The 18,784-nt window shown below is 41.0% G+C and overlaps 1 protein-coding gene across 1 annotated transcript; it reads right to left on the bottom strand.

Moving 5' to 3' along the window:
- Window positions 1-5,565: 5,565 nt before the first annotated feature.
- LOC143526234 (urokinase plasminogen activator surface receptor-like) lies at window positions 5,566-11,167 on the bottom strand. Its single transcript, XM_077020880.1, has 4 exons — window positions 10,740-11,167; window positions 9,279-9,425; window positions 8,855-8,962; window positions 5,566-5,817 (listed from the first exon to the last, which is right to left on the bottom strand). The coding sequence occupies exons 1-4, from the start codon at window positions 10,798-10,800 to the stop codon at window positions 5,621-5,623; spliced, it is 513 nt and encodes a 170-aa protein (XP_076876995.1). The 5' UTR covers window positions 10,801-11,167; the 3' UTR covers window positions 5,566-5,620.
- Window positions 11,168-18,784: the final 7,617 nt, after the last annotated feature.

The raw sequence follows: 18,784 nt of genomic DNA, 5'->3' as shown, positions 1-18,784 counted from the left end.
TCCTAAAATCGCCCCTGACAATGACTATAGTTAATATTGGATATGGATTTTATCAGTTTGCGGTATGACTTTTTCCATTGAAAACTCACGTTTAGAGAATGTTACTAATAAAAGTCAAATTTCATTCAACATGCGCTTGTAATTTTTTTTATAATGAATTGTTCCACGTGCGCTAAAAAGTGCCCCCCCTTCCCCCCAGCACTTGCCCCCCAAAATGTCTGTGCACGCCACTGCCCATGCACATACCACATACTCTCATACAGAACACATACTCTTTAACGATAATGTCGAATTTAGATTAGTGGTAGACAATGAGTGGCAGTAGCCGCTCGGTGGTTGATGGCTGATGCTGCGGTGTTACGTGAACTGTGGATTTTGGGGAGGTTGTTTTCTCTTTCGGTTAATTTTGGTTTAACAGGTGGATTGCCTCGGTACGGGTGGATTCTGTCGGCCAATCGAAGATCGTGATTTGGATGAGGGGGAGGATATTCGGCTTCATAATCTGCATGACGGAGTTGCTGGAAGTTGCCGGGAGGCGACGCGAGCATTTATTGCCTTTACGGTTATGTGTGTGACTTTTGAGAAACTGTAGCTCATGATTCTCATGTGAGAGGTGAGGGTTTGTGCGATAGCTTTTGTCATGAATTGTCATGAATAGCGTTGTGAAAATCGCCACCATGGAGTAAGAACGTAGTAGCATGTGCACAATTATATAGACACCCATGCAAGGATGTTTTATAAGAAACACCAGTATAGAGGCGGGCACCGTGTATGTATATTTGTTTGAGATTATCGTCGTAGATATATTTTCTTTATTTATGTTAGTAAGGTGTGAGTCTTGCTTTGTTAACTTAGTGTAGTATATTTTGTTTGTTTCTTTTCTTTGGTGCCGTCTACTGCTCCTTTCCTTGGTTGGTTTATGGTCAATCATGTATTTTTGTACGTACGTGTCTGTTCAGTGTTTTGCTGCGTAGAAAAGGCTCTTCTACCCATTACTCTGCAGTAAAGAGTTTTCTTACGTATCCGTCTGGTTTTCGCGTTCTTCTTTAATTTCATCTTGTCCACTACGCACATGCTACTACCCCACACCCCAAACCTAGACCCATGACATCGTGGGGTCGTAACAGACGTAATCTAGACTAACAATAGAAACCAATACAAAGCGAAATATACTACAAATTGCATAAATACTAAATGTGATGCCATTCGCTCGCAGAGGTTTAAATGACGCTGATGGCGTGTAGGAACATTCACTGATAACCATACATCTATAATAATAAACCCTTTAAATTTAGTGCTGTCGTTAACGGTCTACCACTGTAGATTCACGTACCCTCCTATAATCTTAATTCGACGTTATCGCTAAACAGTATTCTGAACTAGTAATATAGAGCTGTCTAGCTGGATGTCGGCTAGTATTTCACTCAACATAATTTTTAAACAAAAGTTATGAACCATCTTCATTTCAACAAATGGCGATTCGGAGCTCGTCGGGATGATTTTAAGCGAGTGGCCGATACGCAGAGTCACCCAAGAGTCTTTAGATGTCTGTCAGCAGAGGCAGGCGGCGTTTCTGGACAACGGAGACCACAGTCACGCAGCACTGGTCACACTAAGTGCCACGATTATGTGGCAGCTGCCACAAGGTGCCATTTCTGGGTGGCACAGTGGTCACTTTCGTGCTGCTTATGTAGCCGGGTGGTTTTGTTTTAATAAGAACTAATTTACGATCAATTCCATTGGTAGTAATGTAATTACTACATGTAGTTTATTGGTTCTTTTAATTGCGAGGCTCCTATAAAAAGGGGCTCGATTGAGGCCATCAGGACTGCTCTGGGTTCCCCCTCTACTTCCGGGTCGCTGCTTTGCTCCGAGAGTCTGTCGTTACTGTGCTCTGAGGTATGTGTATGTGTATGTGTGTATGTGTGTGTGTGTATGTGTGTATGTGTGTGTGTGTGTGTGTGTGTGTGTGTGTGTGTGTGTGTGTGTGTGTGTGTGTGTGTGTGTGTGTGTGTGTGTGTGTGTGTGTGTGTGTGTGTGTGTGTGTGTGCGCGCGGTCGGGGCGCAGGTGGTAGTTGGCGTTCAGAATGTTTATTTTATTTTTTTCTATTTAGAAAGTCTGTCGTCACCGCACTATACCGTGTTTGCCACTATCTGAGCCTGGTTGGCTTAGGCGTTGAGGTAAAGACACACTATGAGAATACCTCCTTTTACCACTGTTGTGCCTTGTTTTTAATTCATGATTTTTCGTGCGAATTATAGTGGGACTGCCGGCGTTTGGACCCATCGAAAACCTGCCTGCGTTTTGTGCCTCCGCGGAACTAGTTGTCGCTGTGAGCGATTACTAGTGGCTGTTTCAGCCCAGCCATATCCAGCCTTGGGGGAATAAGCTGCCGTTTTGCCTCAGAGAAAAGTGTTTTTAACAGAGTGTCTGTCTACAGTTGATCCGAGGCAGATTATCACTGTAGCGTTATTGTTTGTCTTCTAGATGTTGTATATTTCTTTTGGTTTGGCTGTAAAGAGCAGGAACCTCGAGTACAGCCGCTATCCACGACTGTGAAGCAACTTCGAGTCACGCTAGTGGCGTATCTGAATATCTGTGTGGTTGCTATTGACTTATCTTACTTATTTTATTTCTTTTATTATGAAGGGAGGTGCGGAGGCCGTCAGGAGGTGAGGTCAGCCGTTTGATTCTGTTCACTGTGCTGTGGGGAGTTTGTGATCGTTTTCTTTTTATGTACACGAGTGAGTGGGTGTGATTTTCATTTATTTGATTTAAGCTGCCTCACCGAGTGTGCGCCTCTGCTTTGCTGTTCTCTTTCTTTTTATGATTCTTGTCAATTAGCAGCCAGGAGTTTCTGCTGGAAGTTGAGCCAAGTCGTCTGTGTCTTTTATTTTATTTGTCATTGTCCATTTCATGGTTAAAAATAAAATTGTTATTTTTAAATCTCTCTCTTTGTCCCGTGGTACCCATGGACCTGTGTTAATTCTCTGGGTGTAATTCCCAGGGTGGCGTAGTTGGTCTTGGTTTATTAAAACTCTAAATATAAAGTATTAGATAATTCTACATTCCTCCTCCTCTCCCGTGCGTCACGTCACACTTACATGCTACTTACACGCCAAACAGAGACCGCACTCTTACAGGAAATTTAGCAGAAAGACGCGCCTCTTAATGACCTCTGATATGTTTTGTGATTGGCCAGATGCAGTTCGATTAGCTCTGAGTTTGTTTGCTCATCCTACGTATCCCGGATGAACCGCATTGCGACCCGAACCTGAATTGCGACCCGAACCTGAATTTTAACTCGAATTTTTGCATACCTGCGAGGATTTTACAGACTGTTTTTTCAAGTGATAATGATTTCAGGTTTAGGTTCTGGTGACACTATAATAGCTCCATAAAAACCACTTGCTGTTTCATCATCTGTCACCAAACCAAAATTGTGCTACTCAGTAAAATTAGCTTGCAGTTCTGTTGTATGAAAAAGCACTTTTCCTTTCATGCATTCCTTCAGAACTAGTGACCACTGGTCTCTTTACTGTTTATTAAAGGGGAAACATGAAACTAGTCAAATGGCTTGTTGTTTTCACATAAGTGAAATCACACCCTTGGCCAAATTCACTCAATTTAATCGGAGTCAAAGATAGCATTCATCAGACAAATTGCTTGTCTTAAATTTAAATAATTGCAAAATTGCTAAATTAATTTGTGTCTCTGCACCTTAAGAGAAATTGAACATAATTTTGAAGCAATACAAATTCAGAAACATTAAGTAAGGGCCTGAATTTGTAGGTCCCTAGAAAGTCAAGGAGCCATGGTAAACTACTTCTATGGAAGTCAAGGGCCCCATAGCAGGGGCCCTCGTGATCAAGGGCCCTCTAATGGTATGCCCTGCTCTTCTCTAGGGCCCCCTGGTAGGGGCTCTCATAACCAGGGCCCTCTAAAAATATGCTCCCTTCTTTCCTAGGACCCCTAATAGCCAGAAGTCGAAGTCAGAGCAGTGCCACAACGCCTCATCCATTTTCCTAAGGGGCCCAAAAGCATGGCTAGGGCCCCCAAGAGGCCCTGGTGTCAAAGTCCCTAATAGTCAGAGGATCCTTAAAATGGAGGGCCCTCGGAAATAAAAATATATTGTACCATAAATGTTGATAGGCATCGCAAAAAGTTTTCGGCCAGGTCCTCCTCGGGGCCCCCTGACCTCAAGGGCCCCTGGGCACTGGCCCGGTCAGTAATCCAGCCATGCCCCTACCCACTGCCCCTCCGGCCTGCACTCACACTGGCTTCATCAACCCGGCCCGAGCACGCTTACGTCATCACAACGCCGCTTTATTTGGAAAAAAAGCGCGCTCGCACAAAACTATGGAGTTCACGATTCTCTTTTTATTGTATATTTGGAGTCGTTTTGGGAGTGCAGAAACACAGTGCAAGCACAGATTTATCTATAATTTAACACGATTGTCTGCTAATCGCTTTGCCGCTATGACTGTTTAACGTGAGCATCGCATCACTGACGTCATGTTTGAGTTCCAGCTAAATGAACCAATCAGATGAGGCACCAAGCGGGCCCGGGCACGGATAGCGCTCACACTAGCCAAACGAACCGTGCTTCGGCAGGGAACCGTGCCCGGGCCCGGATCACAGAGCCTAGTGTGAGTACGCCCTAAGGCGTTGGCCCCAGCACATAGACAAAATCACACAAGATGATTGAAGCTGGATTTATCGTAGAATACTAATATAAATAAATAAATAGATGTAAAAACACATTTTTCGAGAAGTTTCTCGTTGTCTTCTCCTTGTCTTCTCTTTATCTTCTCATTGTCCTTAAAAATTTATTTGATTATTTTGAATTTCTGCATGTGGATTTATTCATCTGCATGAAGTTTTTATTTCTTGATTCAGACATAGAAAGTTAAATGCTCATGTGAACTATACCAAATACTCTAAATGTAAATGTAGTCAGCTATAGAACTATGAAAATGTGCTAGAAAAAATTTATTGGTTTTTAAAAACTGATACGCTGTAATTGGTCAACATAAAGGACCAGCCTGTAGAAGTGTAGTTGGTGTGAAACTTAGAAATGTAAGCTTGTTCAGTTTGGTATTGGTTCTCACAGGAAAAGACAGGTTGTTGCCCCATTGTCACTTGTATACTGTCATTTAACTACACAGTGTGAAACAAATGTTCAGTGATACACTTAGGTTAGGAACTTCTAATTAATTAACCTTGAAAATCTGAGGAGCCTAAGTGACTAATGATGTCATTCTGAAAGGTGATAATACTGTATTATACATCTGTAATACTAGATGTTTGAGGTCCATTCAAGGAAAAGGAAGAAAACACAGTACACAATAGTATGAAATTCAGTTCTTCAGTTTCTCCCACATATATGAAAAGATGAGCTTTGGAAAGAGCATGTAGATGGGAGAGACCCCGTTTATTCACTGGATGTTCCATACAACTGAAGGAAATACAACACATTAACATGAAATTAAAGGAACATATTGAAATGGAGAGATTAGACTACATTGTAAGATAATACCATTGTTTGCCTGTTTAATATTTAATCCTTCCTGGAAGTAAGCATCAGTTTCTGCAGAACAACCATTTATCAAAATGAGCTCAGTGGAAGAAGGAGGGCAGTAGAGGTCCCAGCATGAGGAAGAATCTCAGATTAACCATGTTTCCACTGTTACACAGGTTCCCCACACAGCAGCTCATTTTCGTCATGCTAATGGTTTGCTGGACAGATGAAATCCCATCGCAAAAACTTTTGGTTGCACATCCCTTCAGAGCCACCTCCATACCTCCTACATTAGCTACAGTGGGTAAAAAATGAGAGTGAGATTGTGGTATTTGTCACATGTATGCTTTGAAATAATCAGCAGACATATTTCTAGGCCTTCCCATCATATCATTTATTCATCACTGACTCCTCATTGCACACGTGCAAACTGCATTATTCATCAACGCGATAACAATGTAAATTTCATCAATTTTTTCCATATTTATACAAGCCCTAACACATTTTTATTCATATTTTTAAAAATAAGATGGGGGTGGTGTAATCTGTACAGTATTATAATTTGCCCTCCTAGGTACTGCTGAAAATAATCTTGGCCTACTGATGACCAGTGATTTATAGAAATTCTTGTAGATACTTAATAAGATTTAATGTATTTAAATGTTTTAGACTACATGTGAATCAACACAATAGTGAATCAATACACTAAACCACTAAGACCATAAAATCACTAAACCGGACCTTGTAATTACTGAAGACCAGAAAAGACCATTAGCAGGAGCACAAGATTACTCCAGTAGATGGTTTACTGTTCATTCATGAATTAATTGTCAGGTGACCTGTGTATTTTCTCATCTGTTTCAGAGTAATTTGCTGCATCTAATCTGTCTACTCTGAGTTTCATAATCATTTACTGTACTGTGTCTAGCTTGTCTATGTTATATAGGCCAGTCCCAGGTATCAGGAAAGACATCCACTCCCAGACCCTCCACCACACTGACACTGCTCACCTACTGACACACCTTCCTTTTACTTGTGCACCTTTTACTCATTTATCTCGCCCTATAAATGTCTACAGGTCTCTCCATTCAGTGCTGTGTAATCCTTGAGCCTGTCCTGAGAGAGCCAGCCAATAATCGTTAATGAAAACAAACGAAAACTTATATAGAAAAAAGATTTTCGTTAACTGAAATAAATAATAACGGTAATTAAAAGAAAAAACGATAACTAACTGTAATGATGTTACATGTTTAGAAAATTAACTGAAGTTTTAGATAGGATACCCTTTGTTTTTGTGTTTGTCAATTTATTTATGTCTTGTGGACTGATATGAAATCGATTTTTTTTCACACTAGAGGTTTTACATTAGCTGGCAAAACCGTACGGCACCTCATGGTCCGTCACATTGTATCTAGTTTGCAGCTCCTGCTCGCCATGCTAGCCTGCAAAATTACGACAACAAAAGTTGGGAGAACATGGCAGAGTCCTGTATTATTATTTTTTTATTTGACTACGAGAAAGACTACATGTCTTGTAGTGGAAACAGATGATAAAATATATGGAGCAGTTTCCAAGAGGAAAAACCCCACGAATCTCATAGCTTACACAAGAGGCCTAACTGCCAGTACTTTGACAAGCTAGCCTCTCTGAGTAGCTCAGCCGAAAGAGAAGCAACATCCCGGCTAGGTAGCACAAGGAAGGAGACAATCATAATGGACCGTTTTCAGTGATCAAACTGCTGTTTAGTTAATATGCAGGAAAACCGCAAGCAGGAGGATGCACTGGTTAATATGTTGAGACTGGATGTCAACATGACTGTGTGACTCGATTGCTTTCAAAATGTTTAGCTTTTCACTCAAAAACCAAAATAGGGTTATGTTCCTATGTTCGTGTCTGTCCTTAGGCAATTTTCAGCAGCAATACTTAAGGCTGCTATCTTGTTCACCGTTTTTGTGGACAGTTGGTTGTTCAACAGTAGCCTAATTGAATGCATTTTTTAATGGTATCTTTTGATGAGTTATTATTACACAATATTTACTTTGAACTTTGAGTCCTGCACCTGACAAATAACCCAAAGTATGAAAAAAAACCTAATACAAGAACTAATGAAAACTAAATTAAAACTAAGCTTTAAAAATATTAAAACTAATAAAAACTAGCAAGCATACTCTAAAAACTAATTAAAACTGAGTTAGAAAAAAAGTCACAATTAAATAAAAACTAAACTATATGTGACGTTCGTGGGTCGGCGAAGGACGAGACACAGAATCCTTCCTTTATGACTGACGTCACTTTTAATTTAGACAAAGATTGTGCAATCAGCGCACGACAAACACTCACACACAGCACACAACGTGCAGACTGTAGACAACGACGAGCACAGGACACTGCGCGAGCGCACATTAAATAGACAAACCACATTAGCCCCACGTGATTACGAGACGATTCACAGGTGAGACACATTATTCACACGACATAGCCATCACCACAGAGTTCCACTGACGCAGACAAGGCACGTGGACTACGAATACACACGCCCAAAAGGGAGGGGCCGGGGTCCTCAACGTGACACTATAATGAAAAATCCAAAACTATTATAACCTTGCAGCCTACTTCACATCCTGAACATGTCGTCTTCGCTCCACTTGTATACCGAGTATAGTATTTAGTGCTTTGAGACTTTTTTTTAATGTTATCTCTCTTTTCACCTCCTACCTATGATTGGCTATGCCTTTCTGACGCTGCGGGCCGCTCTGGGTTCATCGTGCTTTACACAGAGACCTCAGGGGAACGTTAATTTCCTTCAGGATCAATAAAGTATATTCTATTCTATGTGCATTCATGTGATTGTGTGGTTTTCTGTTTAGTTCCAGCAAATATCTAGTTTGTCTTTGTCACGTCCAGCCCCTCCCTCCTCCCTGGTCCCGCCTAGCTCCCGCTCCCATTCGTCCCTTCGTCTGTCTGTCATGCCCTCGTCGTTAGTCTCGCACACCTGAGTCTTGTTTCACCGTCTCGTCTCTGTGTATAAAGAACCCCGAGTGTTTCATTCCCTTGTCGGTCATTCCCTGCACGGTAATCCCTCGCTCCTCCTCTGTCTCGTCATGCCTGCCCGTCGCAAACGTTACAGTCTTTAGTTTCTTTAGCTTTGTCATTCTCGCATTGTCCGTATGTCATCTGTGTTGTTACGTGAAGCTGTAAATGTTAATTGTATGAGCCCTTTTTATAAAGACCGAACTACTCAGCATGTGTCCGCGCACTCTGATTGTGCAACGCCTGTTTTGTTACACTAACAGGGCAATATACATTTGGAGATTAAGAACAGACATTTTCACCTGATGCGCTGATGCATAGATTTTCATCTCCCTCACATTTAAGGGTTCTTGAGCAGGTGTGACCATCACAGGTGTAGCAGCGTTTCCCATTGGGAGGTTCTGGTAGAGCTTAACACAAGTTCAACATTTGGGTCAAGTTACTTTTGACAAGTCATAATTTAAAAAATCAGGAATCTTAATCCCTAATTTCACACACTTTACAGTAAAGAATTTATAAAGTTTTCAAACTGATATCAAAGTAAATGTGTTAGAACAAGTAAGCACATTAACAATTTACCACTGACTTTAGTTTTATATGCCTACGATATCTACAGGGCATATCATTAATGACAATTCACATTGTCTTTCACTATATATATTCAATTTGGAAAGTATAAAGACTAAATAACATGGTCAATCTTCCTTCTTCTTTGAAAGGTTTTACCTGACACAGTTTGGCTGTTGCAGAGATCCGTTTTGCAGCATTTAGTACCCAGAACTGTTCTCACAAGTCCCAGGTTTAAACTCCCATTGATGCACTCAGCAGGGGCAGCGCAAGACTTCAATTGCAAATCCACCAGTGGTGCACCACCTGGAGAAAATGGAGGCATGTATTGTAAGCAGTGTAGATACTTCATGGATATACAGTGCTGTGAAAAAGTTGAGTTTTTGAAACCCTGTGTATTTATAGTCCCTGTGTCTCCCATGTCGTTTGTCGGATATTTTGTACATTCTTGTTCCTTGTGATCGCTGCCGTTTGTAAGTTCGCACTTCTGTGTTATCCGTTGTCCGTGTGTTTTGCTTGTCCATTCTTAGTTAGCCTGCCTTGTTGTTTTCGTTCCCCTCATTAGTATGCCCGTTTATATTTCACGTTTGGACTGCCTGCCCGTTGTGACCCCTGCCTGTTATTACGACTCTGCCTATGGAATTCCCTTCAATAAATCTCGCTCTCCTCAGTGTTTGTGTCCGCCTCTATGCTCTGCATCGTGCAGATCATTACAGTCTCATTCACTGCGTTTTCTTTATTTTCATTACTATCTACACTGTAGATTCACTGAAGGCATCAAAACTATGATCACGTGGAGTTATGTACTTAACAAAAAAAGGTGAAATAATTGAAAACGTTTTATATTCTAGTTTTTCAAAATAGCCACCGTTTGCTCTGATTACAGCTTTGTACACTCTTGGAATTCTCTCAATGTGCTTCAAGAGGTAGTCACCTGAAATGGTTTTCAGGTGTGCCTTATCAGGGTTAATTAGTGGAAGCTCATAAATAATATAGTAAAAACAACCATAAAAAGTGAATATTACATCTGGTACCAGAACCTAATAATGAATCAAAAGGGTTTAATAGAGTTCTAAGATCCCAGTATGAATTTAAATAATATAAATAAATATAAATTTTTCCTGTTTGAAAAGTATTGCCCTCTTCCTTTTAACAGCTGGTCACACACTACATACACCCAAACTTAGCAAAGAATTCCTGCCCATTCCTCCACTTAACAATTTAAATAAGAACACTCTACTCTAGAATATACTACTTGCCTTAGTCTCAGCCTTAAATATAGATTCAAACCATACCTTCTTATAGTTCATTTCATGTCATGCATTATTTTTCCATATTTGCACTCCTACTGTCATGTTGTTCTCATAACATTCAATTTTGTATGAATTTTGATTCACTGGTTCCTGGATCATTTAAAGATACAGGTTGATGGTCTGCCTGCTAGGCATTGCTGCCTGATGCACCTCCACCAGTGCCTTGATCAAGTGTGCTTTCAATGCACCCCTGGGCATGAGCGGGTCATCAACTGGGGACCAGCAGTCATGGATGTTTCAATCCTTTAACCCCAGTACATCTCATTGGCAGAGCTGATGCCTTAGGTGTTAGTGCCCCACCCCCTACCTCTCCTCCTCAGCCACAGCCAGAAACTGCCCTTCTCTGCCTCCTCTGCCAGTTCCCTCATGGCTTTCCGATGTCCAGCCCCACTGCATCCAAGGTCACGGAGCAGGCGAGCTGCTGAGGACCCAACAAAACCCCTACACCCTACCTCAATGGGGCATGTGATGGTTTCTCAGCCAGCGTCTCTGCATTCGGCCATCGGCCATCAGCTCATTGGCAGCTTCAATGTAACACGGTGGGTGTGGTGATGTAACCACCGCATGAATAAACTGAAAGAAACGGACCCAAGTGCCGGCGCGAACTGGCACAATAAGCAGTGATGTAATTCGCGAGTGAGAGAGTAAATCACACACACACAGTGGCAAAAACACCAATACAAAACGATGCGGAAAACTCAATGCGCAAACTGAAACTCGACCATGAACACACGGGAGAAATATAAAAACAAAAAACAACATGGAAAAATCAACGCGTAAAATTAAACTCGACCGAGAACACTTGGGAGAAAACAGGACACAAAACCAGTGGGGAACTGTCAGGGCCCTCTACGCCCTCTCAGAGGGCCTAAAATATTCATAAACATAAATATATATAATATAATTTATCCAATTTTATTTTATCTACTTACAGTTTGACAATCGACATCTAAACAATTACAAAAATATAAGCAAATAAATTATTCACCCGTGTCTATTCAATCTGTGTTGGAAGGTGAGGGGTTAGGTTAAATGGAAGCCTGTGAGCCTGTCTCTCCCCCTATCAGGACTGTGATGCCCGCTGTTCGTTTACAGAGGGCCAGGCAGTTATAATTCAGCGCAATTCCAGTTTCAAATGACACTAAAATTGACCAATTATATCTACCCAATTTTTCGTGGTTACTACACATCTCCCATTTACTGTATAAAGCCTCGTTTGGACCTAAGTGGTCCTGCGTCGTAAACGGAACTTGGTGTTTGGTGTGCGCGGCGTCAGGATTAGTTAAACACAGCTATGGATAAAGGTATTTGCCAAAAGGCTAGCTTTAGGATAGGATAACTGCGTATAGTATGTTATTTACGTACAGTATGTACATATGTTCCGATTTACACTGAAAATTGATTTATGACGGATCAACGTCGTAACCCGGGGACCGCCTGTATTTCAGACATCGGAAGAGCTTCAGAGGTAGATACAAGATAAATTCAGTATTTTGTCTTTATTCTGATTAAGTTACATTTTTATCAGAAATATAAGAGTGTTTTTTTTTTGAGCCGGTACAGGTGGTCAGACGATCTGGTTCATCCTGGCCGCCTTACGGCGTAAGGTGTAATACATGAACAAAAGCACAAAATGTATGTCCTAATAAACCAAAACAAAATATTTATTAAATTTATTAAATTTTATATATAAAAACTAACTATAATCATAATACTTGTAATTCTTTTAAACTTTATTTGCATAATTTCTTTGAGTTGTCTGGTATCCTATAATTTACTAACAGTAATGAATAAATAATTAATCATGCCTGCTTTTAACATACTGTGTCTAATCTAAATCTTTAGGTTACAGCATTTTCTCAGAATATTAATAGAAATGAGTTTTTTATTTCACTATAATGATTACCTGACTTATTTATTATTAATTAATTTAAAGATTAATTATTAAATATTCTAAATATGGTACACTAACACTCCACCCCACACCCCCCCCCCCCCCCCCAGAAAAAGTTCAGGCTCAGGAATTTTTCCCACTATCACCCCTGATGATAGTTTCCGCCCGCTAGCTGCCGTTAGCGTACCACCGCTAGCTAGTTTCAATTCATTCCTTTGATGCCCTCGTGCGTGTTGTACATATTCCGCTCCCAAGGTACACGGATCTGTGGAACCTTATTTTGCTTTAGAAGTTATCGTTTATTGCGTTTCTAAAGCTGTACTGTCATCTCAATTTTTATTTTTATTCCAGTTAATTAGGGGGGGGGGGGGTATGGGAGCAGTCCCAGGTATAATGGTCATGGTTCGCTACTGCACAAAACTATGCGGAAAACTTAATTCATACAAAGCAAAACTCACCCGTAGAAAGAGGGGAAAACTCATTGCGTAAAAACTAAACCAAGGACGCCAGGGGAAGTATAGGATAGGAAGTTAAACAGATGGAGGAAAACTTGAGAGAGGCCAGTATGCGGCACAGATAGTTACTCAAATAAGTCGTAGAGAAGTAACAGAGAAGAGAAAGAGAAAGAATAAGGTGGCGAGACACCTTTAATTGGGAACGCAACGTACAGGCTTTAGAGAAAGCAGGGAAAGGGCTGAGAACGAGTCAGTGAGCCAAAACGAATAAGCAGTGATCACTGCTGATTGCGCAGATTCAGGACTGACTCGGGTGCCTCTTGTGGAGGTAGAAGGCGTGACATCCGAGCTAGCCCTAACATTCAATGCCCTGCTCCCACGGCACAGTGAGCTCCACCTATAGAATGGTCTTGCATGGCACCGGCCACATGATCAGGTCTGGGCGGAGTGAAGTTTACACAATCTCCCTGGGGAACTTAAGTTGCCTCCCCAGGTCGACCTTCATGGTCCACTCACTGCCAGGTGTGAGGAATCCTAATGCTGTTCTGCCTGTGGGGAGGCTTGGGGTTTTCTCCGGCTCTTGCGAAGCAGATGGGCAGGCTCACTGGTGTGGGGGGTCTGCTATTGGCCTCCTTTCTGCAAACCTCTGTCACCTCAGCCAGCTTCTTCAACACCAAGTCGTGCCTCCACCTGTACCGCCCCTAGGAAAGCGCAGTCCTGCAGCCAGACAGGATGTGCTGAAGGATTGATGGTTGATGGTACCGCATAGTGAGCAGGTCTCTTCTGCACCAAACCATTGGTGGAGGTTCCGTGGACAAGGCAAGGTGTCATAGGTCGCTCTGATCAAGAAGCTGAGCCTGGCTTGGGGGATCTTCCACAGATCGGACCATGACATGGGCCCGTCTGTGACTCCTTCCCATGACAACCAGCTTCCCTGCTTGCTAAGCACACAGCCTTAACCTGGAGATGATAACCCTGCTCGGCCCTCCTGGACTCTGCCCACCACCTCACGATGTTTCAGCCTGCTGCCTGCCAAGTCAACCTCCTCCAGCTGATCAGTGGACTCCCTCAGCTCAAGCACCAATCGAGCCTTCTCCTTCTTATATCCCTGGCTGATGGATTGCAGTGGCAACTGCAGCATGGTTCTGCCAAACAGCCCTACATTCGAGAGGCATCTCGGCAGGCCCAGCCACTTTTTGATGAACGAGTTAGCCAACTTGTCCATCTTGTCTGCCACTGAGGAGGGGACCTCACACATTTTCAGAGGCCACATCACCCTTGGGTAGAGTACCAATTGGTAACTTCATACTTTGTACTTCCCTGGGAGCTGGCTCTCATTGATCCTGCCCAAGCCATCCGCAAGCTGCTTCCACACTGTCTGCCCCATTTGCCTGTCTGAAAGGTCTGCTGTGTAGGTCTGTCCCAGGCTACAAACAGGTTGGATTGCCAGCAAAGGGTTCACCCCCTGTGACAAAGATGCCAGCCTTCTGTCGTTGCCAGCCTGTTGTGAAGTCCTGGTGGTTGCAGCACATCTGGAGGTCTGTGAAGTACCTGGCCACCAGGTACTTCACAGGGATAGAAGAACTCCAGAACATAAGCCAATGAGCTGATGGGGGACAGAGCCATATGCGTTGGCAAGATCCATCCACACCACATGCAGGTCCTTTCGCTCTCTCTTTGTTCTCTGGATCTGCTCCCATATATATCATATTAGTACTTGGAGAGATTCTGTTAGGGTGTTCATTCATGGGAAGACTGATAACTGTTCCAAACTTTCTCCATTTGGACTGTATGAATCTGATTATTTCAGTGAATTTGTTGTGAAATACTATCTGGTGGTAAGAATTGCCAACATTAAAACATAAAACTTGAGCTTTTTTTCTTTTTGTCGTTATGTTCATGATTAACACACTCCTTGTCATCGCCAGTATTGATTCTGATACTTTTTAATATCTAAGCTTCATAGATCCTAAGGATCCTAAAGATTTAGGATAGAATTTCTCCAAACATTGTATGTGACAACAAAATACTTTATTATCGCAATCAACATTTTTGTTTAGAAGCAATGGAACAGTAACAAAACAAAGTTTGCTTTAACTGTGACGATGGCGCCAGAGAGACGGACGAGACACGAGTCCGGTGGTTCACTCACAGTCACTTTATTTTAACAACAGATATTGCGCAATCAGCGCACGATAAACACTCACACACAGCACACAACGTGCAGACTGTAGACAACGACGAGCACAGGACACTGCGCGAGCGCACATTAAATAGACAAACCACATTAGTCCCACGTGATTACGAGACGATTCACAGGTGAGACACATTATTCACACGACATAGCCATCACCACGGAATTCCACTGACACAGACAAAGCACGTAGACTACGTATACACACGCCCAAAGGGGAGGGGCCGGGGTCCTCAACGTGATATTAACATTAGGAAAAGGTAGAAAATGTGAAACCACAAAACAAAAATGAAATAAAAATCACTAGATATATTTTCTAGTTCTTTCTTTCAAATCTATCTATCTATCTATCTATCTATCTATCTATCTATCTATCTATCTATCTATCTATCTATCTATCTATCTTTATAAACACACACACACACCCATTTTTTTAATGTGCTTATATAATCATATACTATATAAAAATTATTCTTGTTGATGTGCTCTCAAGTTTCTCAAGTAGATTGCTGTGTTGCATTACACAGCAGGCTACTGTTGATAGGCTATATTCTTTATTTTATGTCTTCTACACAGTAGACTTGTGATTATTCTTACCTCCTTGCATAGTGGAAGTCACACGGACACTGGCACATTCACCAAAACAGTCTGCTTGTGGGCATGTTTCCAGTGTTGGCTGTGATGTACAGTTATAACATTTCAGTGCTAATGCTAGAAGAAAATAAAGAGATTTTATATATTATACTGTATAGATATATTATACTCGTATAAAGACATGAACTTTTAAAAGCTTGCAGCATTAAAAGCATCCTATTCTTAATTGCAGTCTGCCGCATAAAATGCTGTGACTAACTTCTTCCCCAAAGTAAAAAAATGTAAACATTAAATAATAGTAATAAATATAATAAAATAATTTGTACAAATGTACAAAAACATTTACATTTTAATTTAACATTTAACAGATTAAGTATTGTTAATGCAGTTATTTTTACAGTCCATATTTAAAAACATTTACACTGTACCTTTGTAGAAAAACAAGCAGGTGAGTATCAGTGTGAGCTGCAGACCCATCGTTGGTCGTCTGGTTACTGGTCTTGAGATGGATGGAGTAGACTTGTTTGATATAAACATGATCAGTGTGGGCATGGCCTCCAGGGGCTGGGATTGGTTAGGTTTCATTTTGACATAAATTCACCTTCACTCCCATCCTTTTCTCTGAAACAAAAGTTGCATAATTTGAAAGCACTTTCATTCCAATTCAGTTAGTGATTCTTTTTTGAGTCTTTCAATATAAGTATAATAGATTTTTACATTGAACATCACTGATTTACACACAACCACTGATCAGATGTTTTTGTTCAAAAAGAAATACAAGCTTAATACAATACAACAACAATAATAAAACAACTAAAAACCGATTCAGATTTTGGGCCAGTTTAAAATTTTTAACATGGAAAATGTTTGGGTGACACGTTCATCATGTTGAGCGTTGAGGGGAAAGGATGAAGTGCAGACGTAAACTTGAGACAGGCAATAAATAATGTAAGACTCTTCTCTGTCCTGGCTCTGATATGGTGAAACCATCTTCCACCAGCTGCTTGCACTGCAAAGTCTCTTGCCATCTTCAAACGTAGACTGATTACTCACCTGTTGTTGAGTAATTAAATGACCACCAACACCGCAGATAGCAGTTATCCTTGTTAATTGTACGCATAACCGTCTATGGTTATTTGTGCTTCTAGGTATAAGATTTCTGTTTATTCCTGTTGAATAATTTGGAATTCTAGGTAATTGCATTGATTCCTGTAGTTTAGTACCCTCAAACCCTCAAAGTTTGAATGTGTTCTATTACTCCATGTCTCTTTTCTGAGGGTTGGGAGAAAAATTGTCTGGTTATTAAGTAATATTTCCAACCGAACAGCTCAGGACAGCATAAATAGCAGCAGATCTAACACTCTTTTTTCCCTCTCTCTACATGTGCACACGAGGGTCTCGCTCTCATGGTGTATCCCTTAATTCATAGGTGTCAAACCCAAGGCCAGCGGGCATCATTTTATGTGGCCCGCGAGAGCTTAAAAAGCCAAAAAAACTATTTATTTGCAGTGACCAAAAACTACATTTCTCACAATTATGTTACCCGCGACGTGACGTCATCTTGACACTGCAGTGTTTGCATATTGATGCGCTTTTCCCAATAATTGTCATTGAGAAATACAAATAATGATCCCAAAATGTCCAGGAAAAGAAAAATCAATGCAGCTGTAATAAGGTAACTCTTCCCCCTGCTGTTACCTTATTAATTGTTGGAACTAACAACTAACTAAGAGGCCAGCACCTTGTGATCTTAGTGGACGTGGAGGCAGGGGCGGACTGGGAAGAACAGACTGGCCCAATATAATATAATATAATATTATATATATATATATATATTAGTGCTGTCAATTCCAGGTGCCGTGTTACCAGGTGCCGCGATATATATATATATATATATATATATATATATATATATATATATATATATATATATATATATATATATATATATATATATCACTAATGTCACGTTGTGGGGGAGCCCCCTACCGGTCGCCCCCGGTTACAGTGGCAGCGGTCCTGTTTTTTGTCACGTGATGTTCGTCCTTCAGGTGGGCGGGACCCGTGATCCGTCTCACCTGAGGGTCGTTTGTTCGTCTATATATGTCTTGTCTTTGTACCAGTTGACTGCTGGTTATTATTTCCTTCATTTGGAACAATGCACGGGTTTTTGGTTTGCACACTTTCTATTAAACCATCCTCTTTCCCTGAGACTTGGCGTGATCGCTTCCTTTTTGAGTTGCTCACCCTGCCCGTCACAACTAATATATATATATATATGGGTCAGTCTACAAAAACATCCACTTTTGACAGGTGGAAATTTTTCCACCTTCCACAACTTTTTATAGGCTTTTAAATTATACTACATTATTACTGTACTAATTGGCTATAAGAACATACATAAGGTACACCTAAAAGGCTTTTTGCCTTTTTTGTATATTTATTTGAAGATTTCATGTACCGTTACCCATCAGGATTGTAACACCAGTGATGGTAACACCAGTGACAACTGTCATAACAAACCTATTTTACAAAATAGCTGCCACAGGGAATCAAACCACATGTTGACAGTCATGAACTACTCACTGAATTATGTATAAATTAATAAATTTTTATTATTCTATGTTCATTTTCCAAAGATTAAAGTAGGGCATACCAGTGACTTGCACTGAAGCTTCGAAGGAAATCTTAGGGTAGATGATCAAATTTATAAAAAATGAAAAATGACATTGAACTTACAATAGGTGTATCTCAATTCAGCCCACGAAGTGCGCATTTGTAGGCCGGTTACGTCACTGCGCCGCGACGAGGCTGTCCCAATTCGTGGACTTCTTCTTATGCGGCCGACGAATGTAGCCTTCAAAACCCCGAAAATGAAGGATGCTGTGAGATGCATCTGAGTATCCTTCGCGTCCCACCATATCCCAGGATTCATTGCTCTTTGAACAATAAACAGGCGGAGTCTAGTGTACGGGCCGAAGAATTCGTTTTTAAATGTCGGTATTTTTTAAATATGGACATTTATACTGCAATGAGATGCTAAATAACATGCCAGTTATTAATGATATTGCAGGTAAACCTGTGCTTTGAGTATTTACTAAAGAGTAACGTTTATAAAATACATTGAATTTTGTTATGAAGTTATACTTCCCACCAAACATGTGAATACATGTTCAACGCATTTTCTTTTAGGCATTTGTGGGTGATGTGATATT

This window comes from Brachyhypopomus gauderio, chromosome 10 (assembly GCF_052324685.1).
Source record: "Brachyhypopomus gauderio isolate BG-103 chromosome 10, BGAUD_0.2, whole genome shotgun sequence".
Classification (NCBI taxonomy): domain Eukaryota; kingdom Metazoa; phylum Chordata; class Actinopteri; order Gymnotiformes; family Hypopomidae; genus Brachyhypopomus; species Brachyhypopomus gauderio.
Note: the sequence above shows the minus strand (reverse complement) of the source record. Positions and strands in the feature narration are given on the sequence as shown.